General features: G+C 38.8%; 1 protein-coding gene and 1 long non-coding RNA gene across 2 annotated transcripts in view; one reads left to right on the top strand and one right to left on the bottom strand.

Annotated features, from left to right (window-relative positions):
• The window catches only part of lrch2 (leucine-rich repeats and calponin homology (CH) domain containing 2), a 42,259-nt gene extending 19,676 nt beyond the window's left edge, over positions 1-22,583 (top strand). The window contains exons 11-21 of the mRNA XM_032576912.1: positions 58-162; positions 665-733; positions 1,053-1,115; positions 1,820-1,868; positions 1,971-2,111; positions 3,157-3,207; positions 3,287-3,350; positions 8,173-8,285; positions 14,326-14,463; positions 14,586-14,663; positions 14,991-22,583. Of these exons, the coding sequence (XP_032432803.1) occupies positions 58-162; positions 665-733; positions 1,053-1,115; positions 1,820-1,868; positions 1,971-2,111; positions 3,157-3,207; positions 3,287-3,350; positions 8,173-8,285; positions 14,326-14,463; positions 14,586-14,663; positions 14,991-15,110 (991 nt within the window). The 3' untranslated portion in view covers positions 15,111-22,583. The remainder of the gene's footprint in view (positions 1-57; positions 163-664; positions 734-1,052; positions 1,116-1,819; positions 1,869-1,970; positions 2,112-3,156; positions 3,208-3,286; positions 3,351-8,172; positions 8,286-14,325; positions 14,464-14,585; positions 14,664-14,990) is intronic.
• Positions 5,316-6,985, bottom strand: LOC116728674 (uncharacterized). Its single transcript, XR_004341013.1, has 2 exons — positions 6,462-6,985; positions 5,316-5,433 (listed from the first exon to the last, which is right to left on the bottom strand). It is a non-coding gene; the product is annotated as an uncharacterized LOC116728674 (long non-coding RNA).
• Positions 22,584-24,456: the final 1,873 nt, after the last annotated feature.

The following is a 24,456-nucleotide window of genomic DNA, read 5'->3' as shown; positions in this document are numbered from 1 at the left end:
GTTTTTAAAGTTTGCAGCAAAGCCTGTAACGTAAACTCAAACCTCATCTCCTCACAGTTCTGATAAGGACCAGCTAGCCGAGGAAGAGGATGATGAGCTGAAAGAAGTGCTGGATCTGAGGAAGATCGCTGTGCAGCTTCTGCAGCAGGAACAGCAGAACAGGTGGGTGGTAGTCGCCATGACGACACACATGGCAGAGGAGAAATCTCTAAGAATGCTCACAGAAAAACAGGTGAAAAGCATAATTGTGTGACTTGAGCATTTGTGTGTACAGACGAGCCAATCTGACTGAACTTCTGTTATTCTGCAAAAACAACATGAGCATAAATCTCAGTGTTCAGATGTTTGCAGAGGTACCGTCTAAGAATATTCAAAACGATATTTCACCTCTGTTTCACTGCAAAGAAATGTATTTATTTCTATTGGTCTATCACAAGAAATGACTTTTTAAAAAATCCATCAACGTGTGCTTGCATCAAGCCAAAGTGTTTTGGTGTTATTCTGTTGCTGATAATTCTGGCCGATATTTCCCCTCGTTTTCCCAAACATTGCTGCATCATTTCTATCTTCTTCGTTTGTCTCCTCAAATGTAATCTCTCTCTTCCTACTTCTGATGTTTCTCTACTTCTCTCTTCCTTCTGCTTCGGCTTGTTTGATGTCTTAGACGACGGTCCTTAATTTGCAGAGCAGAGAGTCTAATCCACCGGCGGAGGGTGACCGGCAGGGCGCACAGGTACGCAGGTTTTCCCTCTTAATATTTCACAGCCGGTTTGAATGTCACGCTTGCCAAGGAGCGTCTCCTCGCAGCTGTTGTACCTGAATCGTTGTGAACTGAATCAGTGCCATTGTTAAAAGAAACATTATACAAGGGGGGCATTATCACTTTCACTCTTTAGGTGCTGTCCCATGTTGCTCAAGTTTCCAGTGAATATCCGGCAGTGTGTATTTTAAGCCATATGGAAAAGTATTGTGTCATTGCCAAAGATTTACCGGATTTGCATCGTTTCATACGAGCGTGCCTGTTTTACCAGTTTACTTGTTTTTCTTTGCAGGTTTCTGAGTCACTCTGGGAGCTCCAGCAGCAAACCAAGGCCCCCACCTCAGGCTGCTCGAAGGTACGAGTCACAGTCGACCAGAAAAGCCACAAATCCGCTTAATTAAGTTTACTCATCTTAAAGGGAAACCGCTGATTTTATCCAATTAAAAACAGATCAAAATAAATATTACAAGACAAAATAAATGCAGCATTGAGTTAACACAAGCTGAAATTGTCTCAAATTTGATTCAAGGCTAATCGCACAACTCATCTGCACAATATGGATGTTTTAATTTCCTCTCAAAGCCTTGATCAGGTTAATCCGTTACGCCTCCTGCGACACTAAAATCCGACAAATGACACACAATGTTTTTGTCAGGATTTGTGGTTGTGGAGGTGGTGAGGAAGATGCTGTGGACCCAGGTTGAAGTGAAGAAATGTTCATTTAATGACGATGAAAACACAACAATCCAGGCAGTTCAGATGAGCAGAGGCTAGGAGCTCACACTGGTAGCAACTGGTGCAAAAACACACTGACGACAGACTCAACGTAGCATAGATGAGGACCTGACAGGGGAACAAAAGACACAGGTGGGCTTAAATACACAGGGAGACAATCAGGGGAGACAAGGAGCAGGTGTAACCAATCAAGGGGTAGACAGGACAACACGGTGAAACCGAAACCAAAATAAACACACAGAAAACTCAAATCCTCACAGTTTTCTTTTCTGTTGGATGAGTGAAAAGGTTTTTGTTTAATGTTATTCGTACTGTTTCTTTCAGTGCCTCTCTGGATGAAGGAAGTAGCGGCGCTTCAGTGCTGAGTGGGCAGGTACAGAGAGATTTTATGCACAATTATACCAAAATTCATGCACTTCTGTCTGTTGTGGTCTGACGACGGGAGTCGTTTGAATGTTAACTTTGTGCGTTTCAGCCTTCGTCCTCCTGCTCCTTTGATGGGAGCTTGAAATCAGAACAGTCAGACTGCGATCCAAATTGGCCCGAAGTTCCTCCTGTCCTCAACCAGAACGAAGACCGCAGGCGGAACAAGTACCTGAGGAAGGACTACCTGAAGGTGTGGCCATGTGACAGCATCCTGTTATGTACACCTTTCTTTTCAAGGCTGGCAGAATCTTTCTAGTATTTTGTCATGGTCGTGGGATTTCAGTCACTGTAATCAGCTTGTTAACCTGCATCTTTTCAACAGTATGTTGTCATGTGGCAGGTACGCCATCCTTTCCCATCTAGTAACAAAAGCATGCAAAGATGTCGAAGGACCCTTATATTAGATTATTTTTTTATGATAGTAGCACAACATTACATTGACAATTTTAGAAAAATCCAACCTTTAGCTTGAATATTCAGTATTTATTTTAAAACTGCTATCTGGAGATTTTTATGTTTTCTGCAAATCGGAGTTGGAAAAAGTATTTGTATTTACAGTTTTTATTCCCTCTGATTGTCTAAAAGTCACATCTTTGTGACCCTCCACCTGTTTTTTCCTGTCCTCCATTCTTCCTTTACACCTTTCCTTCTTTCATTTCTTCCTTTATTTATTTTCTTAATTTCTTTTTTTCATTGTGACCTTATTTCCTGTCTCTTTTGTCCTTTGTTCTTTCTCTTTATTTATTCCTCTGCTGTTTTTCATTCCTTCTTTCATTTTTTTCTTTAACACTTCCATTCCAATTTCTTTCTACTTTTTTCTTGATTTCTTCCTCTCTAATGTCTTTTATTTCCCTGTGTTCTTGTTTTATTTCCTAGAAATATAAAAATGGCCCTTTTAAGTGTTTCTGCTGCACAGTGATCCAAAGCATATGTCCAAATCAACACAGAAATATTTAACCAGAAACAAAGTCAACCTTGTCAGTCTATAGAAAACAAGAGTGAGGAAAGGAGATTAAAAGAAAAGATCGGATGATCTAAAAACATTGTGCAAAGACAAATAGTTGTGGGATTTTTTTTTTACTTTACCAGATAAATGTACGCATATTAAAGGTCATAATTTTCTATTGTGGGAAATGATGTTACTGCAATAAAACATATTACATGTCTCCTCCTGTGCATGTCAAATACAAATAAATAAACAAGTAATCATAAAAATGTTTTGCTTTTCCTGACAGTACAAGTGTCAGAGCGCTCGTAAAAATTCCAGCGGTAACGAAGAATGTGAGGTGGGTCTGATTGTCTGGTGTGCACACATCCCACCTAAAGCTCATCTATTCTGAGTCTAACAAACGTCTTTGTCCTCAGGAGGGTTTGTGCAACGCTGATTTCAGCACCACGTTGACAGTGTTTGGACTCAAACCAAGATCAGGTAACAGAAAAGCGCTAAGCTCCTGCTGTGTCTAGCTTTTGCCTCAAATTTTCTTCTGTTTCTGTTTCTACTTCCCTTTCAACTCTGTTGGGTCTATAATTCAGGGTTTAGACACGTACTAGATGAGGAATGTCTCGTCATGCAAAAATAATAGCAGCTCATAGTTGGTTCAAGACTGTAGAAACCACAAACATCCTCGTACTTTATAAAAATTTTATGTGACAGACCAACACAAAAAAGAGCCTCATTGCGAGGTTGAAGGATTTTACAAATACAAATCTTAAAAGTGTGGTGTGCACTTCTATTCAGGTATATTCCCATAACATTCCTAAATAAAATGATGTGCAACCTTTAAAAGCCATCAGCGCCGGCTGCTTTCGTTTTGCAGGTTCTGTGACTGCTTGCCAAATTAATGACGCCTGTGTTTTCCTCTTCAGCTCTGTCGGAAGATTCGTGCCTTTATATTGCCTGCAAATATTCTAACGATTACAACAGCGATCCAAGTGAGAACAACCGTCCTTTGTAACCGAAGAAAAAACATTTTAGTCCCAAACTGCCTTGCAAAACAATGTGTTCCCCTTTCTCATGTTTTATCATCTTCTAGCCACAAAGTTCAAAGTATTTTATTTAAATTTTATTTGATAGACCAACAAAGTAATGCATAATTATGAAGTGAATTAAAACAGTTTTCAAAAGTTTGTACAAAAAGAAAATCTGAAAAGTTAGATGTGCATTTACCTCCATTCAGTGTATAAGAACTGTTCACAGTCCAGAGCTTCTCTTGAAAATTGGTGCTCCCATAATGTCCAGTCTGCCTGAGCTTGAGCTATTTAGAAAAGAGAAATCTTCTGTCTTGAATATGCAAGTCTTAAAAAACAAACAAAAACATTTTGCACAAAGCAGATTTAAGTGGTTGAACTGAATTTTATTCATTGTCTGACACAGATGCAGACACTTTTCACATGTTGAAATTTGTGAAAACTGTCAGTTACTATTCATTTTGGTAAATTAATTTTAAAAAAAACCCCAATGAAATATATTGTAGTTTGTGGCTGTAACATGACATTTGAATTTATGGGGTATGGATTTTGTAATAAATTATAGCCTGCAAGGATTACTGGGGAATGTAAAAGCAAACAGTTTTAGTTATCATCTGTAGAGATCAACGTTTGAACAATAAGTGCAGAGTGAAAGTGTTGAAGCACAGACTCACGATTGTTTCATTGGTACCTGCGTTTCTCTGGAAGTGGGAAGGGTTTTCTGTGGAATCGCTGCAGACTTTTTTTTTTTTATTTTGCTCCGTCTCTCAATATCAAATTACAAATAATTCCTGTCTTTACTGCTTTAGTGAGTCATACAGTAATACCGGGGCATTAGCAAATATTTGTTCCTCTTATTTGTACAAGCAGATATGTTACCACAGAAAAGCTTCAAAAACTCTTAAATAAAAACACAAACCTCCAGAGGCAGAACCTCTGGACACAAACCACACACAAATACAAATCTTAAAAGTATTGTGAGGTCCGGTTCTACTTCAGTTGTGAACTTCTCCATTACGGTCTGTTCCTCAGTATTGTGACTGTGCGTTTGGGAACGTGTAGCATTTGCTTACGACTCTCTGATGATGTTTGCAGCGACACTCAGGAATTGAGAACCTAGAGGTTCTAATGAACCCAGATATTTCATTTTGTCTTATTACTGGCCAAAACATAATGAATAAAAATAATTCAGATCAGCTGATTGTTTTGTTACACATATAAATATATCTATGTTCTGGCACTTTGGGGTTTTTTTAAAACGTGAAACTTTTTGTATTCAGGTAATGCAGTCAGAAGATGTAAACCAATATGCACAAGTGAACTTTATTTAAAAAGAAAATCCAAGCAAAGGAAACTGCAGATGTAGATCCTGTGTTTCACACTGCAGCTCTGACAGAAATAATAAACTCATTTATTTATTTTTCTTCCCTCCTTGGGGTCTTTTGTGGGCTCTAGTGTCCCTTATATGAAAGTAGGCTGACAGGAAAGGGGGAAGGCGAGGGGGGAAGCCATGTGGCAAATATTGCCGGGTCTAGGAATCGAACCTGCGACGGCGACTCAAGGCCTCCAAACGTGGGTCGCGTTATCCCCTACGCCACCACAGCACACCCTCAAACTCATTTATTTTTGCTGCATCCTGTCTGCCTTTTTATTTATTCCGAAACATATTTCCTCACCTCCTAGACACCATCTGTGACGTAACAAGTGGGGGCTCGTCCGGGATTCTTGAATGAGAAGATTAGTAGCTTTAGCTATGGTTGGTGATGGGCTAAGTAGTCCAGCTTGCGCAACATTGTTTCCAAAAGATTTGAGCATTATAGTATAACATTGAGATGGAAACCACAGTTGCTGAACATTTGTTGTCTGAAGATGATCTTTCTTTGCCTGATGCCAGGAAACATCCAGGGTTGCTGTAGAGGGTGGAGGTCAGTCAGTGCCTGGCTGAGAGTCAAACTCCTGAGTGAGCAGGATAAACTGATTACTTTGCCACATTACCATCTGTTCTCTGTGGAGTCATCAATGATTCCTCAGATAAATGCATGGTTAGTTAACATTAGCCAGATTGCACCTTGTTTTAGTGTTCTGTGAGGCAGAAGTTGCTAGATAACTTGACATTTTCGAACAAATAGTAACTGCATTAAACTGGCCACAGGATTTGTGGGTTGCACTTTTACAATGTAAACTAACAGCAAAGGCTCAATAATCTTGTGCCTCACTATCTGTTAGGAATATTGTACAGCAAATTAAAAGCTGCTATTTTGGGAACATATGAGTCTGTTCCAGAGACTTGCAGGCAACGTTTTTGCCACTTAAGTAGGGACCAACGGCAAACGCATGTTGAGTTTACTAGAGAAAAAACTTGCATTATTGAGCGCTGGTTGTCATCATGTCAAGTTAAAGATGCTGATCCCCGCCTGGAGTTGATGTTATTGGAGTATTTTTATTTTTTTTTACCCCTCGAGGGGGTAATTTTGTGGGCTCTAGTGTCCCTTATATCACAGTAGGCTGACAGGAAACGGGGAAGGAGGGGGGGAAGACATGCGGCAAATGTCGTCGGGTCCGGGAGTCGAACCCGCGACGGCCGCGTCGAGGACTCAAGGCCTCCAAATACGGGTCGCGCTAACCGCTATGCCACCACGGCACACCCTATTGGAGTATTTAATAATTGCATGCGTGGATGAATTGTGGCATATCTAAATAAGCAAAAAGATACCACTTCCAAAGAAGCTGTGATTCTGCCTTGACTCATAAAATCACCCCTAGTAGACATGATTTCACTGCTCATCCATATAAAGTTAGCAGTGAGACGGTTTCTTCTTCTTCATGTTTTAAGAAAGTCTGAGAAAAAATATTTCTTGAGTGTAAAACCAGATCATTTCTCAGGTTCTAATGGGAACAGAACTGTGAGTAAACTGGATGATGGTTTTAAAGAGCTTGTTTTTGAAGGGCTGATTTCTCTGACAGGACCCACACTCGACTCATGTACTGCGGGACTATGGGAGTTTCCAGTCCCTAATCATATCTAGCGTGTTGCACTTCAGTGGCAACACGCTGAAGTGCGTGACTTTCACATGCCACTGTGAGATGTAGGTAGGAATGAGCCATGTGCCTGCTCCCCTCCATCGCCTTCATGTACAGACAAGGTTCGTGTCTGGAGTATTTCCCTTGTCTTTCCCTTTTGATGGACCATTTCGGGAAATGATATGATGAGATTTATAGGTCCCATAATAGTGGACCCTCCCATGGTTGAGACAGAGATGGACAAGTTAGAACAAACTGTTCCTGACTTGATTCCTGTCTGTGTGGTGACAGGATCTCATGCATCTGAAAAATCCTCCAATGTTGACCTGTCTGAGTCTCTGCTTACTCCTGTTCTAGCTGGAGATAAAATATCTGTTAGCTCTGAGTGAGACGTGTGGAAAAAGCAAAGAAGAGAAGGGTGAGCACGTCTGTTGTGACCCCTGGTTTCAGTTCTGCCAAGCTTGTTTTGGGACACATAGTGCATGAACTCCTTAAAGTGTTGAATAAGATCCAATCATGTTGGTGTTTCTGACTTGGCTTCCATGTTGCAGAGAGCTACTTTACTAGGATGGCAGGATTTTTTACTATACAATATATTATTATTAACTTTTCCGGTCTCTTTATCTTTTAAAAAAGTGTCAGATACAGACCATGTCAGCTCTTTAACTAAAACTTATTTCAGAGAAGGCATTTGTTTGGTGATTTTACTCTAGTAAATGTGTTAATCTGCTTCTCTGATTTAAGGTTGCATGGGAAAGAAACACACATAACTGCTTCTGAACTGCTTCTTAAAGAAATATTTAGTATCTGATCGCAATCTGAGGTTGTCAATCACACTTGTGCATTAGAGAAATTGTAACCAAAAGTCCCAAGTTCTTGTTTTCTTTCAGTCAATAACTATGCGGATGTTTGAAGCACAAGATGTCCAGATGTTGCAGTTTTGATTGGAGTTGATAAAACATCAATTTAAGCAAGGATATAAGTGAAAGGAATTTTCTCTTAACCTTGTTACATCTGCTTTGTATATAATGTAAAAGGCATTAGAAATATACTCATCTATTTTGCAGATGTGTGTGAAAATCTGTTTACTTTTATCACACTGAGAGGAAGTCGATTCCAGATGTCCTGCATCTGACCTGAGTGTTGCTCAATCACTGCAGTTTTCTAGGAACTTTTACAAAAACATTTGATTCTTGGACCTTGACACCTTTCACTGTGTATCATCTTGAACTCGGAGCAGCGCTCTTTGTTTTTCATTTCAGCCTTCACTCGTGGGACCCGGCAGGACATCAGCTCGACGGACCCCAGCTTCACCATGAGGAGGAAGATGGAGCATTTGAGAGAGGAAATTGAGCAGATTGGCCTTTTACGGCAGGTCAGACGCTTCCCAGCCTGTTTATGTTTTTCTAGTTCTCACCAGTCGATGAGTCATAAGAAGAGTACGGTCTGCCAGATCCTGTTTGTGTTGCAACGTCTAGAGTTTCCAAAGAGTAAACCAAGGTTACTCTGGCTTTTATTAATTGAACTGGAGAAAATGTACACTCAAACAGGATTTAATAGAGTTTATATAACTCTGTGGAAAAATTGAATGTGAATTTGGTCAGTGGTGCACTAGTTTAGAGAGATGAACAAGAGAAATGTAAGTAAGCCATTAAATACCTTTCAATAGTATTAAATAACAACTTAGGATTGTTTATTGTTTGGAGCAAAGTTTGAAGAACTAAGAGTTTTAATTTTGTTAAAGGAAATGGAAAACCTCTTCCAAATACCAAATATGGGCATAGGAAACTGGCTGACTTCCACTAAAGTGCATTCTTACCACAGAACCTCTTCAGACACCCAGTCTGGTCATTCATCCACGGTGAGATTTGGATGAGCGAGCTTCATTGGTTTTAATGGGAAGAGCTCCAGACCATGTTAGTAAGAAAGAATTAGTCAGAAAAAAAATCTACATTAGTTACTCTGTATAGAGAAAATCTAAGGTATGATCTTTTAAATATCTTGAGAAGATTAAAAGACTTTAGGGCAAACCATATTGAGAACTATTATTCATAAATGGAAAAAACATGGAAAACATGGTGTAATCTTCCCAGCAGTGGAAACAAAAATTGCTTTGAAGATCAGATAAGACCAGAATATAATGAGTTATTCAGGAGTTCAAGTAGACAGAACACCAGAGCTCACATTCCTCAGTTAAAGGAGCGGCGTTATGGAAAATGAACAGTTCAGAAACGAATCACACCCTGACCAAAAAGGAATAATGCCTAAAATTAGAACATGAAAACCTTTGACCTGCAGGTCATTTAAGAAAAGTCAAAAAACTGAATCTCTGAAAAGATAACAACTGTTCCTCACAGTTAGGATTTAGACCAGAGCTTGATATTTAGCATGCTGCAGTGAACTGAATAGGATTCACCCAAATATCACTCCTTTGATACTTGGTAATGAATCTTCCCATTTCAAATTTCAAATTTTCTAAACATTTGTGAAACACACAAGTATTTTAACTAAACAAAAGAAGGTAAACAGTCCGGTCCAGTTAGTCATTTTAACTTTCAAGATAACGCCACTTAAATTGGAAATAATAATAAATAGATATAATCTGTCACTCGGAAGCACTTAGAGTCATGGCTGATTAGGACACACCAGTACAAAGAGATGTCTTGATATTTCACACGGTGAAAAGCGTTTTTCCAAAGAAACGTATTGCTGGTGGTGATAACGTGAATAAGAAAAGCAAAGTGTTTCAGGCAAGCCTTTTTTTGACAAGAAAGTTCCTGATAAGATCAGATTTTGTCTTTGTAGGATTTTACCCCGATGACGTTTTTGTCATGGAGGTGTTTTTTTCTTTTAACTTCACTTCTTGTCTCAACTAGATTCCCTGCAGTCAAACCTTTCAGCTTAATGACTGTGTGCTGTTGTATTATTTAGAATACAATCATGCCAGAGTGATAAAATAAAACACAAATTGTGATTTTTGATGTGGTTCATAATTGCACCATTGGAGAGGGAGGTTCATGGCACAAATACCAGTCAAAAAGATATAACTTGTCTATGAGGACTTATTTGCTCTTTGTGGGACTGAGTTGTGTTTTTTAAAGTAGTATCGTAGTTAGCACCGATCTACTGGGATTTTTCCGCACCTTTGTGTAATAAAAAATAAAGAAAAGTTCAGCAAGTTGCAGTTGTGTCAATGAAAATGCCTGGATGATGTCAGATATCAGAATGAGACTGCGTTCACACTGCAGCCTAAAGTGACCCCAATTCTAATTTTTTGTCAAATCGGATATTTTTTTTGCTGTGCCTGTTCACACTTCCAAATATGTGTGACCTGTATGTGATCTCCTGTGTGAATGGTAAACGACCTGAAAGTGTCCCGCATGCGCAGTAGAGGGCGCAATAAGTGAGCGTTCTCAGTGTTTTGCCAACCGCCATAAAGAAGAGGAAGTGCTCGGTGTTTGCGGAAAGTAAACGTGGATGGTAACAGTGGAGCATAGCTTACGATTTTGAAGTTGTTGTCCGACCGCAGCCGGCACTTTAACAAGTTTTTCTTCCAAGTGTTTCTTCCCGCTTGCGAGAATCACGTTCAGGCCGGATGAATGCGACCTGGGCGTTAGGCCACATTTGAATCGGATTCGTATCGGATACTCAAGTGGCCTGGGTCGCATTCGAAAAAAATCCCACCTGTGTCGGATGTGTTGTTCAGACTGTCATGAAAAGGTCAGTTACAGGTCTTTTGACCTCCGTTTCCTGGGGGTCCACATTGAGCAGGGCCTCACATGGAACATGAACACCTTCGAGCTGATAAAAAAGGCCCAGCAAAGACTGTACTTCCTGAGGGTTCTCAGGAGGAACAACATCAAGGAGAAGCTGCTGGTGTCCTTCTACAAGTGCTCCATAGAGAGCATACTGACCTACTGTATCTGCGTATGGTATAACAGCAGCACTGCGGCTCAAAGGAAAGCTCTCCAAAGGGTTGTGAATACAGCCCAAAAAATCATTGGCTGCCCTCTCCCCTCACTGGAGGACCTGCACAGCGACCGCTGTCTAAGAAAAGCACAACACATCACAAAGGACACTTCTCACCCCGGACATTCTCTGTTCACACTGCTGCCTTCAGGCAGAAGATACAGAGCAACCAGAACAAGAACCAACCGTCTCAGAGACAGTTTCTACCCGATAGCAATAACAAAACTAAATGCAATCAAAAACAACCATTAATCATCATAAATGATGTATGTGAGAATGTGGCTGTTCTTATTTTTCTTTTTTTTTGCCAGTTGTTTGTTGATTCTTGCGTTGTGTGTGAATTGTGAGACAGTTATTTTTTGTTTTTGGGCATGTGCACCGACTGATGGCACCCTTTGAATTTTGTTGTCCTTGTGACAATGACAATAAAGATTTATCTTATCTTATCTTATCTTATCTTATCTTATCTTATCTATCTTATTAAAAATCTGAATTGGGTCACTTCAGGATGCAGTGTGAAATGAAATGATAGGCCACAGAGGCAGGATATGACAAATGGCAAACACATCAGAGCTTAGATGGGCTAAACAGCAGATGACCACATTGGGAAACAAGAAACTGAGAAACATCAAAGCTGGACGATACAAGATTAACGTCGCCTGATCTCATGAGTGTCAATTTCAGCATCAAGATTCAGATTTTAGGATCAGGATTTGGTGTAGACATGAAAGCATGGACCCAGGAAAGCAAGCGGGAGTCACCTTTGCCCCTTTAATATCAGTTCAGTATTGTTTAAACACCACAGCGTAATGTATTGTAGTTATGTGACCACAATATACCCATCTACTGATGTCTACGTCCAGCAAGATACTCAAAGCTCTAATTGTCTTACACTGGTATCTTGAATGTGAGAATGAATTACTTGTAGTTACGTAAATAACCTCTTTAGTCACCAGATCTCAGTAAACTGGAATATCTTTGAGAGGAGTTTTCCATCATGGATGAGCAGCCGACAATTCTGCAATAACTGTGAGATGCTATCGAGTTATCACAAACCATCATTTCTGAGGAATGAACATCTTTTTGAAAACCAGGGGACAAGATCCACACACCCACTCTGTGCCCCGCCCTGTCATAAGATAACAACAGATGAAATCTTATTTAGTTCTGCAGCGTTTGTTGTTCTGATCTGAGATACAGGAGCCGACATGCCATTTACCGCATCACAGATAACAAAAACGGAAGCAACAAACTCACCCTGTCTCGATTACCATGCGTTAGAGTTTGTTACATATCATGAGTAGAACAAGAAACGGCATCGATTTCAACCAGTTCAAAAAGTACTTGTCCACATAAAGTAGCTCTGAAGGTCTCTGACATATTCCTGACTGTCGTTGAATTGATCCCCTAGTTCTCCTTCCAAAGGCCCTTTCTTTTCACTTTGAATCAAATCATTGTAATTTTTGGTAAAAATAAAATGTCTCATTATTTTTGTCCCAGGGAAAAAAGGTGAGTTGCAGAGAACTGGAGGTTCCCCCACACAAGATGGGGGGGACAAAAGACACTGTAGATGAGAGTTTTATATTGATAAAAGAGTTGAATTGTGTAGAGATTATTGTCCAGAGTCAGTGAGCAATTGAACAAAGGTCCAAGTATTTCTTTCTGATAAATTAAACTTGTCATGAAAAGAAGAGATGTTAACTTATTTCAGTTTAGTCTTTGACCTTCCTGTATTCCTTGAAAGAGATCTTGCTCAATATGTCCACATGACATTGTATTCTCAATGAACGAATGAATGTCAACATGATGTTCGTTTAGATATTCACACATTTCTTAACTATCTTCTGCAAAGACTCAAGTCTTTCACAAGCACGAGATTCTCACTGTATAAAACCAAAATAATTATATTTACTGTATATATTTCTCAAGATGGAATAGCTAAAAAAAAGCCCTTCTCAATAACCAGTAGAAAAATTATATGGATTTATCGCAGTAAAACATTTCAGCATGTATTCATTTCACTAGTTTTTAGAGGATGCTTTCCTACTGTAAGTATCTATCACAGCCATGGTTTAAATATTTTTGTTCAAGATGCTCATTAACAAACTCACTAATTTCATTGGTGAGCCTCAAGTACAGTGAAACAAAGAGGTTTTTACATCTGTTTTTACATGTTTAAACTTTTAAAATTATAACTTCATGGAATTTGAGGCTTAGTTTTACTGGAAACCAGACTGTTTTTCATTGACTCAATATCACAAATGTACAACAGTGGTAAAATGGTACAAACATTTTAAAAAATGTCTCTTTCTAACATATTTGTTAGCAATTCGAAAAGTCTTGAATTGGTTTTCACCTCTGAGCAAGAAAGCATTTCCCTGTCCTGCCATGATAACGGCGGGTTGTGAGATAAGCCCAGATTTTAAAAACAAACACCAGCTAAGATGTGCTTTCTTTGTGTTTGCTTTTTCTTTCTTTGACAAAAGCATCCACCCAAGCGTGGTTTGAACATGCTGACTATTGTGCGTCATTCGTATGTCGCAATAATTGCAGACATCAATCTGTGGCTTGTGAGTTTATCCAGTCTTTTTTTGTTTTTAATGTGTGATCAAGTTGTTTCTATAATGCACAAATCATCAATACTGTGTAGGAAACTCTAAATGTGACAGAAAATGTTCATGTTACAGAAAAATCTGCTTTCTGATGTAACCTTTAAACCAGGGGTCTCAAACTCCAGTCCTCGAGGGCTGCAGTCCTGCAACTTTTAGATGTGCCTCTGCTGCACCACACCTGAACAGAATAATTAGGTCATTAAAGCTCTGGAAAACTGATCTACACAAGGAGGAGGTAATTAAGCCATTTCATTCCAGTGTTTTGTACCTGTGGCACATCTAAAAACTGTAGGACTGCGGCCCTCGAGGACTGGAGTTTGAGACCCCTGCTTAAACCTTCCCCTCACCTCTAAAGGTCACAAAATATAGATTTTATTATGATGGTGACGCTTTCCGACATAAGTACTCCAGACACTTCTAGAAATACAGTAGTTGAAGATAGTCCAGAAGAGTTTAATACACCTGTGTTTTTAGATATGTTCAAAATAATCCCAGAGGCGAACCAGCGGACAACCTGAGACGCTGAACCGTTGTATCTCTGTTGTATTTAAGAAGCACATATATTGACTTCTGCAAGATGAATTGGAGGAGGTATTTCTGACTGCAGCTACTGGACAACTGAAGCAGGTGGAAGCAGTTGGTTGTACACCTGACATGCCAGAGGTAAAAACAAGGAATCCAAAAGAGATTACTTGAGCTGAACCCCCTCTGTTTTTGAAGAGAGAAATTGTCCTGGACTCCCGTGAGACTCCCACGCACTCAGGCGTACTTCGCTCCGCTCACTTTTCTCTTTTTCAACATTTGACATTTTCGTGTTACCTTTAATGTGTGCAGAACATTGAGTCCCGACTGAAGGTCCTCCTCCCAGATGATGTTGGTGCGGCGTTGATGGATGGAGTGGTCCTCTGCCATCTAGCCAATCACATTTGTCCCCGATCCGTTGCCAGCATTCACGTGCCGTCACCTGCAGTAGTAAGTATATCGACTGTAAGATAAGATTCAAATGTGTTATTTAATCTAAACTGTTTCACAGACATTTTAATGCTTAAACGCTGAGTTTAACAAACTAACATGATTAATGTTGTGGCTTCCAGCCAAAGCTAAGCATGGCAAAATGCCGCAGGAATGTTGAAAACTTCCTGGAAGCGTGCAAGAAGCTTGGAGTTTCACAGGTAACACATTTTTTACTTTAAATGTTTTCACTCTGTATTTGTTTAGTTATTTAGGATTTATGGCTGCTAAGTGTTATCAGTCATTGACCATAGAAGATAAATGACAAAATTATGAAGCTGCCTAACAGAGGCCTACGAGTTCTTTCATGCACTTGTCGTTCAAGCTTCCTGCAGCTGAGACTCTGACTGATGTTTTTCCCCCAAAGTGCATTTTATCATTTAGGAAAATCTGTCTGACAAATATGCCTCCATCAAGTGAATGTTGCTGCGAAGTGACATCAGTCGTTTTGCCAGTGGTGTTGATGAATGATCTCTCTGTTAATTCAGGACAAATTGTGTCTGCCGCATCACATCTTAGAGGAGCGAGGTCTGGTAAAGGTCGGCGTGACCGTCCAGGCTCTGCTGGACCTGCCCACGTCAAAGTCCACTCACTTGTCCTCCGTTTGACCCGGAGAGTAAATGCTGCTTATATCCCGCAGAGATCAGCCCACCTCCACACTGCCAGGGACTTAGGACCCCTGTTTCTGGGGCGAGGACTCTGTGACTTGTGGCTTTGTGATGGTCTGCTTCTGCCTGACTGAAATAGGAGACTGGATTACGCAAAATTTCTCCTTAAATGAAGTCGGTCGTCAACCGGCTCCAGGCCAACACATTATCACATGTTTCTTGTTTCCTGCTCCTGGGCTGAGAGTGGATTTGTAACGTGACGGCAAGAATCCTCAGCTGCACTGTTAACCTGGTTGCAATGGGTTAATGAGAAGACCTTTACCTCCCTCTCAGCTGTTACCACGAACTCTGCAAGTGCCACTACAGATTGGACATCCACGCTGTTATAGCACAGTGTGGCAAAGAAATAACAGACATAACTCACTGTTTCACTTAAGAAGACATTTAGATTTTTTTTTTTTAACGAAATGTTTCATTGGTTTCCTTAGTTTTTTATTCTATTTTTTGCCATATTCTTACGTCTTAAACCCTGAGTCAGGAAAAAAGCTGCCATGAACTTTGGACTCTTTTTTTCTTTCTGAGATCAAGCTCAAGGTCCAGTAGGATTTGGTGCTGTTCTGTAGAAAACCAACAGCAAATGCTGAAGTTCTGATTCATGTCAGCATCTTTAAATGGCTGCAAAAGCCATAAATTATTTTGTACTGAAGCTACAGTGCTTAGTGTATCCATACACCTTTTTTCCACGATTTGTCCTCAACAAACTTCTTTGTATTTTATTGGGTATTTATGAGATGGACCAAAACGCACCAAAGTAGGGCATAATTTTGAGTTGGACAGAAACTACTAAATTGTTTTTAAAATGTTTGACCAAAAAAAAAAAAAATCTTATCTTAATGTAGCAATGATTAGGAAATGTATTTATTTTTTGCTGTATTTCTATTGATCCTTACCAGCTTTCTGTGCTTTCACTGAGGTAGTTTGCTCAGGGTTGTGTGCAGACATAACTTTAAAACTTTTTATATTTTTTTTAGAACCTAACCCTGCTTTTTAACCTCTCCACCTCTCCACTGACCAGTCTGCTGCGCTCCTTGTTCTCCATGATGCTGCTCGGTCTCTAATGTTCTCCAACAAACCCATGAGGTTTCTAAATTTAAATTAAACCCATGTGGACTCTATCCACTGGATTTTGCTTAGTACTACCACGATTAAATACAACATGAACTCTGAAGTTTTCTTTTTACTAAAAATGAAAAAGCCAGATGTTTTTCCTTTTTTTCCCCCATCACATAAAATCTCAATAAAATACGTTGAAGTTTGTGATTGTAATGTGATAAAATGTGAAAAAGGTTCACTGTAATTTGCTTGCAGGGGAGTTGACATTTTTGATCACTGTGATTGTGCATGCATGGTCTTTGCCAAGGCGTTCTAATGTACGTGCAAGTTCATGTGTTCCTCACTGTTTAAGTATCTGATTGCCTGCTATGATTTGCACACAAATCAGTTTGGAGTCGGGGTTTTTTTTAAAATATTGTTTTTCTGACCTCAATTGAAAAATGTTACCAGTGTTAATGTTGTTGCTGCTCAGAGATCCTCCTGCAAACCTCCCGCTCTGAAACCGTGCACAGCAGGGCAGCTTGCTGTATGCGGTTTCAGATCTACTTCAGTGAAATGTATTTGGTGTAATTATTTAATCCTTTTACTTATACGTGACATCGTAACCTCTCCAGGTTGTTCACGTGCAGCAGAGTATTTGTTTTTGATCAAACGTTACGATACGCTGCTAGCAGACACACTGATTCCTGTGATTGGTTGTTGCTTGAACTCTTCCAGCGGTTTGAGGTTCAACTCACCTGCAGCTTGAGAAACGTGCCTGACAAATCAAAAGGGAAGAATAGCTTTTGATCGTAGCAACACCTCGAAACATGAAAATAGCAAATATGCAAATATGGCAAATGCATATAGCCACTACACGAGCCTGAACAAAGCATCTATAGATTAAAAAATGAAATAGACTTAAAAAATTACGGATGCAGGCTTTTAGTAGTTACACCAGGATGTCAAAACTTTACAGCCACAGTTTCCTGTCATCTCAGAAAAGCAAAGCAAAATATCACTTACTGGTTGTCACATCAAACAAATGAGCATAAATTCAAAAGTCTTTTCTTTTTTCTCAACATGTTTGATTGAACAGAATCCTTCTTTCACATTAGGAGTTGCATGCCTTTGCAGAAACATGTTTTAACTACATGATAGCATTCCCTCAGGCACAAGTGGTGCAGTGTTGTTTGGAAGTAATTGGTGGGATGTAACACAAATAAAAGGAATTACCTTGGAAAATGAGGTCACCTAGAGGGAGAGGTTAGATTAAATTACTGCCAAATTAAATGCCAAATTAAATTACAATTGAGAATGCTGGAAAGCTGAGAAAAAGACTGTGGCAAGTATAACATCTTCCATTGGTAAATGTGTGAAAACCCCAGAAATGTTTTTAAATAATACAACACTGCATTTAAGTGCATTGACTCAGTGAGGTGGGAAGAAAAAATAGTGATTGTTTCAAAAGAAATTATCACCACAATTACAGGGACCAAAATAATTTCTAGAAACAGAGAAAATTAAAGCATTTATTATTGTAAATGCTTAAGTTTGTTCACGGTGCACACGAATTGATCACTTTGAGTCGTTTTCACAAAGGGAAAATCCATTCCAATAAGCCAGATTTGTTTTAATTTATATAAAGGGCAGGAAATGATAATAATAATAATAATAAAGTAGCTGTTCCTCAGTATTTTCCTATTTCCACAGTCAACTGGTTGCTCTAGTTTCAAATTAAGACTAAAAGGGACAGAATAAATTTGAAAATGGTTTCCCGGTAAATTGTAGGAATGCCTTTAAGAGGCACTGTGTACATCTTTACCTGTGGGCAGATCTGTATGTACGCTTTGGACACTTTCATAATCTGTCAGATTATTTTGGACTGTAATGAGAACAAAGTGTCGTACACAGATGAAAGTCGTCTTGGTCAAATACTGATTTCTGAAACCGAACACTTCATGATCTGCAGAAAATGTGATATTCTCCGGTGCCACGTTGATTTTCACCTTCAGCATCACCTGATTTGCTAATTCCATCAAATGTTTGCAACTAAAACCACACAAAAAAATGTTAGAAAGCGAAGAGCTGCTTTGATATCGAATGAAGATGTAGCAAATCAGTTTTCTAAATCTCTAATGTAGAATAGCTTCAGTTCCTGAAAACATCCAAGGATGTCACTACGGTGTTCCAGTATTCACCATCACAGCATCAAAAACCTGGAATATTGTGCCTTAATTGAGGGGTATTTATTATTTATTGCTTTATTTATATTTTTTGTCAGTTAAAATGTACTTTTGTTGTTTTTCCTCTTAATATCTGCATAATACTCAGAACTATTCAGGAGGGGCTTTGGATCTGAACACAGTTGAAATTCACACTACAGCTTACACTCTGCAAAGATACACAACCTTCTGTTACTCATCGTTTTCACTCAAATCAGAGTAAAATGTTTCCGTTTCACATCAATTAGGATTACCAAAAATAATTCTGTTTCCTAATTATGCAAGTAACGAAAGAGATATTTTAAATGTAGTTTATATGCATATTTTTTACCATTTTGATTGATTTAGCTCCGAGCTGTTTGACTTGTTTCAAACATTTTGGGTATCCTTCGACTTGGTTCTGTCAGTGGGTTCAGCTGACTTTCTCCCACAGACCTTTTAACTCTGAGATTTGTGAGATGCACTAAACAGCCTTAGCTTTGTTGTGCTTAATTGATCTTGAATCTAATTTGGTTACATTCCTATGATAGTTTTCCAGCTTCATGTTTTTGGCTGATGTCTTGAGAGATTGTTTTAACATTTCCATATGAAGTTCTTTCCTCATGATTCCATTTATCTTGTGAAGTGCATCAGTCCCTCCTGCAGCAAATAAATGCTACTTCCTCTTTACTTCGCAGTTGGGATGGTAATGTCAGGATCGCAAGCGTCTACATTTTTCCAAATGGTAACGAAGATTATTATGGCCAAACACTTCAGTGTTTGTTTTTTTTTTTGCATTTGCAGAAAATGTTTTATTTTGCTTTTGTAGTAATAACTTCTTCTTTCCTCGCTGAGTGGCCAGAACTCATTTCTCTGTGAATAATGACACATTTATCAGCTTCAGTCAACATCTTAACAAGGACTTTTGCTTTTGTTCTGGGGTGCACGGTTCTCTTACAGACATTTTGCCTGATTCGAAATCCGTTATGACGCCATGATGGCTTCCCAAACTGTTTATAGGTGTACAAATCTTGACATATAAACTCCTGAAATTGAAGAGAGTAAGAAAAACATTCTCCAAAAACCATTTCTCTCTTATCATTCTCACATTTAGCGAACAGAACTCATTTTGGTCATCCTAACATAACTAAGACTGATGTGAGACAGTAAGAAAAATGTGTTTTGTGTATACATTGCATGCAATGTTTTTTTTTTTTTTTTTATTTTTACTTTTGATTCAGATGCCAGTCATATTTGCCCTCTCTCAGACAGTTTTGGGGTGTTATTAGTTCCACACATTTGTGTGTTTTACCGTGTCTAACAATTTGTAAAATAGTAACAGTCAGCGAACAAGCAAACACAAAAATAGTGAGGAGAAACAAGTGATTCATTATGGCTTGAAGTGTTGTGATGTTTGTAGAATTTTCCGTCATAAATGTCTGGTAAAAAAAACAAAAAAAAACAAACAAAATGCAAAATTATGCTTTGCTACAGCTCTTCTTATCATCACACAGCAGGTTCATGTGCATGGCAAGTCCTTTTCTTTTAACTGGAGCTGTATTTATACAAAACAATGCAAAGCATCCTGCTTATCATACATATGGAGACCACAGAATCTCTTTCACTTTACCAGAAAATCTGTAACAATCTTAAAAGTTGCTGCCCTTTTCTATGCTATGGTTGTGTGAAGTCAACACTGTCTTTTGCACAGTTTGAGTAATTCCTCCCACTGACTCTAGTGAAGTTTTTGTATTCATCCGTGCGTGTCATCATTGAACTAATGTATCAATTGATAAGAACATAAACTGTAGTATTTCATAACTTTGCGTCAAAGTCTCAGCTCCCAAAAGGTTTAATCACCTGTCAGACGCAGTGTAGTGTAATTATTCTGACATTTCTGCACAGACAAAAAGAAATAAGTGTACGAGCTGCTTTGAAGTGCAATTACCTGAAGAACCTTCACTTCCATGATGTTTGAGTCCAGAACTGGGGCAGAACTTAGGTCTGCGTTTGTGCTTTTCTTTTTCTGTAAAAGATGACTCATTGTGTTTGAGAGTGTTTGTTTATGTTTCTCTGTAAAGCACATAAGGAGGTGTGACACAACACTAAGGTGTTTCAATAGGAGTACTTGTGCTCCTCTTGCTTTTTCTTTGTAGTCATGAATCGTCACTTGCTGGTACATGCATTTTGATCCATCTAATACAAAATGTTTTGTGGCACAGATTTCAAATTGTAGAGTCTTGCTTAGTATAGTTTAGCTCAGTTTCTCTCTGATGGTGTCTTGCAAACTTTGTTACGTTTTAAGCAGATTTTTTGTGATTACTTTTGGCTTCCACTTCACATAATTGTGAAGTGGAAGCCAAAAGTAAACACTGTTTTCAAAATTTCTTAAAAATAAAACTCTGAGTCAGTACTTTCCTGAACCCACTTTTTCTGCGATTACACCTGCAAGTCTTTTGCGACCAAAGGAGCTGAATGTAAATGGACAATGCACTTTGTAGGATATTTATTTAAAAAAAAAAACATTGGACAGCATGTATTTATTTCCTTCCATCTCATAATTAGTTGCTACATTGTGTTGGTGCATCACATAAAATCCAATTTAACTCAAAGTGAAACAATGATATTTGAATTCTTTCTTGCGTTGTTGAGCCTAAACAGGTGAAACGAAGCTTTTTTCTCACAGTAGCATTTATTACTGGGGTGTGGAAACAGTAACGAATGGATTGTCGTCACCTTATCGTATTATTGGAAATAAAAAACAAAGTCAGTTGTTTTTTTTTATTTCCTCTTGGCAGAGGACCACGAGGGACAGCAAAATTTTCCGCACAAGAAAATTTTGCTTGTGCAGAAAATTTTCATCACTTTTTCAAATGTCTGAGAGCGAGACATGCTGGGGACTTCCACTGATGCTTACCCAACCTTCTTCCAGTCGCTCTCCAAAATCACAAACACGTTGTTCATGCATTCCTGTCTGTAGGGGTAAACATGCTTTCCGTAGTGATCGCCTTAATCGTATGAAAAACTGCTGTTCATCTGTGGGTTTGATTGCATGTTGCCAGGCTACCTGTGCAAGTGTAGGTTCATAATAAGACTTGTTGAAAGGAGAAATGCATACTCTGGAATGTTTTTGCAGCCATAAAGATGGCTAGTTTTGCGCAGACAGTAGAAGAAAAACAAACAACAATGATAAATGTGGTTTCCAAACTCCAGACAAAATTAACATGACCTGCACTTCGTTAGAAAGAACAGAGCGTATTCCAAAAGGTCGATTGTTTCCTTGTTTTTTTGTTGTTGTTTTTTTTTTGCATGTACTGACAAGTACTAACCAGTTTTGGAAACAATGGGACACTAAGACAAAACCCTGAAATTTCAGACGTCAAGGAAGTAGCTTTACTCACAACAAAGACTCATTATTTTGCACTTCTTTGGAAAACACATCTTTAAATCATGGCCAGCAGTGATTGGATAAATGTAATGACTGATAAACCTCTACTTTGATTCCTTCACACATAAGGTTTTGTTTTTAGATGCATGCAATACGTGATGTAATGTGGAAAAAAACATCTATTTAATCTGTGCTAACACAAACTTTGAAGTAACGGCAAATTAAAAAATGTGTGACATTGGGCTTTTTGTTGTAAATCAGCGTCTTTTAAGGCTCTGGCTCGGATTCTGTAGGCAGAAAAATGAATCCTGCTCTAAAGAAAGGCTGCGATAACAAAATATGACAACTTCTCAAAGTTCAAAGCAACTTTTATCACATCACTTCACATTTTGTACTCATTTCTGAATTGCCTGAGGTTCAGGTTTAGGCTTTCTTTCCAGCAGCTACCGCAGAACAAGCTTTGTTGTTCGTGAGTTTGGTGCTAATCTATTAATAAGTGATAATTCTATGCATTGAGTTCATCTTTGTCAACTTAATTAGCTTTTTTTTTTTTCATTTTGTGATTTAACAGATCCATAAGTGACAGAGTGAGTCATGTCTGAATATTACACTGCCAAGACAAGTCAAACTTCATGTACAAAAACCTTTTTTCTATTGAAAATCTGATGCATGCAAGACAACTGAATGACTAACAATGAACCTCTGTAAATATAATCTGTATAAAAATCCAAGGATTTCTTAAAACAGTTCATGTTGATGTACAAATAAATCAAACTCTTTGCAACCTCAGGTTGTGGGTGTTTTTATTACACACAGCACTGTGTGTGGGTTATAAAACAACTTTGAAAAACCATCATAAAAATCTAGTTAGTGATTTATGAAGGGAGTCATGTCAGAGCTGACAGAAAAATGTGTGGAGCTAATTACAGGCGGCTACTGGAAGAAAAATGGTTTGAAACCGCAAAAGGCTTGTATAAGAATGGTCCAGTCAAAGTCCAGGCTTAAATTAAATCGAGAATAACACTTGATTGTTGCTCTCTAGCCAAACTAACTGAGCCTATGCTATTTTATTAAGAATCATTGGAGCAGCCTTTGAAATCATTTGTGGTTGTTGGTGTCAAACTACATTTTACATGCAATCCGTATAATAAATTCTGAAAAAGTTCAGGAGTTATGGGGTATTCATGGCTCAGCATGGCACTCTTTTGAACCGGTTCATTAAAATATATTTGCCTCTCCGTTTGTCTTACACCCACCAGCACATCTGCTGCCAAGCCCTTATGGTTTGGACATATTTAAGTTAGTTATATAACCTTGCTGTTCTCTCTGCGTGTTTCTTTGAGGGTTGTCCATTTCTGTGTTGGAGCATGTTTTATCCATCCCTTTGTCGGAGTGTGATCCCAGCCAACTTGTTTCTATAGCTGTTTCCTGGAAATGTGTCAATGCATTGTCAGAGGGGAAAGACGAATGGCTCACAAACACGAAACCGGAGCTAGTTAATTACATCGTGGCTGGCCTTTGCTCCGCAAAATATGATGGTGACTAGGTTTTTAATGACAATATATTTACATTTAGAGGTTTGAGACTTGTTTGGTATTTGCTTGTTTGTTAAGGGCCTGTCTGAGCTCATATGAACAGTAAGGATACTATTAGTGGTGTTGAGTGTACGGCCCTTCATTGACTGGTTTAAAAACCTACAATATAACGTTTTAGTTTTTTATTAAAGTACTCTGTTACTTTTTTGTTTTATTAAAGTACTCTGGTAAGGTATAGAAGAAAACTGCCCATTCTTATTTGAAGAATTTAGTTAACCGTTAACAAGAAGAAACCTCCAGCTGGGGGTTTGAGATCTAATCACTAATCAAAATGTATTTTTCTTAATCAATTTCTATGCATATGATACTCATCTGTCAAAAAATTCAGCTTGTTTTATCTTAAATAGTTACAGGACTGAAAGTGTTTGACATTGGGACTGATGGTATCCAGAAGAAATCCTGCTCTCTTTGTGTGTGGGGGTGTGCGTGTGTGTGTGTGTGTTTCTGTTCCTCTATTTTAGGTTTTGCTATTATCCACCCTCTTCAAAACCATTTCCAAAAAGGTTTTATTTTTTCCACAGTTACAGACCAATTTCTAGATTTATGCTGAGTTCATAGAGTTTTGAAATGTTTTTGGTAAAACGACCTACTGGAGGCCAAAAAGACTATTTTTCTACATGCCATGCAGAGCTGCGCTGCCGCTGTAGAATAACTGCGTTAACTTGATCAAACTTGGACATGTAGTTATTATTAATTTCGTGCTGTGCTCCACGGCAAAGGGAAACCCCGTTGAAGTACAACTCAAAACCTCTTCTTTCTCTCTCTCTGCATTGGCAAGGCTACACGTAAACTCGTTCCCATAGCAACTGACAACAACGCCCCTAAAAGACACTGAAATATTTTCCACACAAAGAGCAGAACATTCAGTCTATTGCAGTAGCATGGTTTCAGGCTTAATGTTTTTTTGCGATTATTAATACGTGATTGCTGTGGTAAGAGGAGGAAACTATAAATATATTGCTGCACTTGACTTTACTGTATGGCTAGCTCCATGGCTAGCTCGCTGTTATCGTCTCTTACTCTGCAGTTGTGGAGTCACAATGTCTGGGATCATGAGCGCCCCCTGC

Source organism: Xiphophorus hellerii, chromosome 11, assembly GCF_003331165.1.
Source record: "Xiphophorus hellerii strain 12219 chromosome 11, Xiphophorus_hellerii-4.1, whole genome shotgun sequence".
In the NCBI taxonomy this organism is placed as follows: Eukaryota; Metazoa; Chordata; class Actinopteri; order Cyprinodontiformes; family Poeciliidae; genus Xiphophorus; species Xiphophorus hellerii.
The sequence above is the reverse complement of the archived record's forward strand: the minus strand, read 5'-3'. Positions and strand labels throughout refer to the sequence as shown.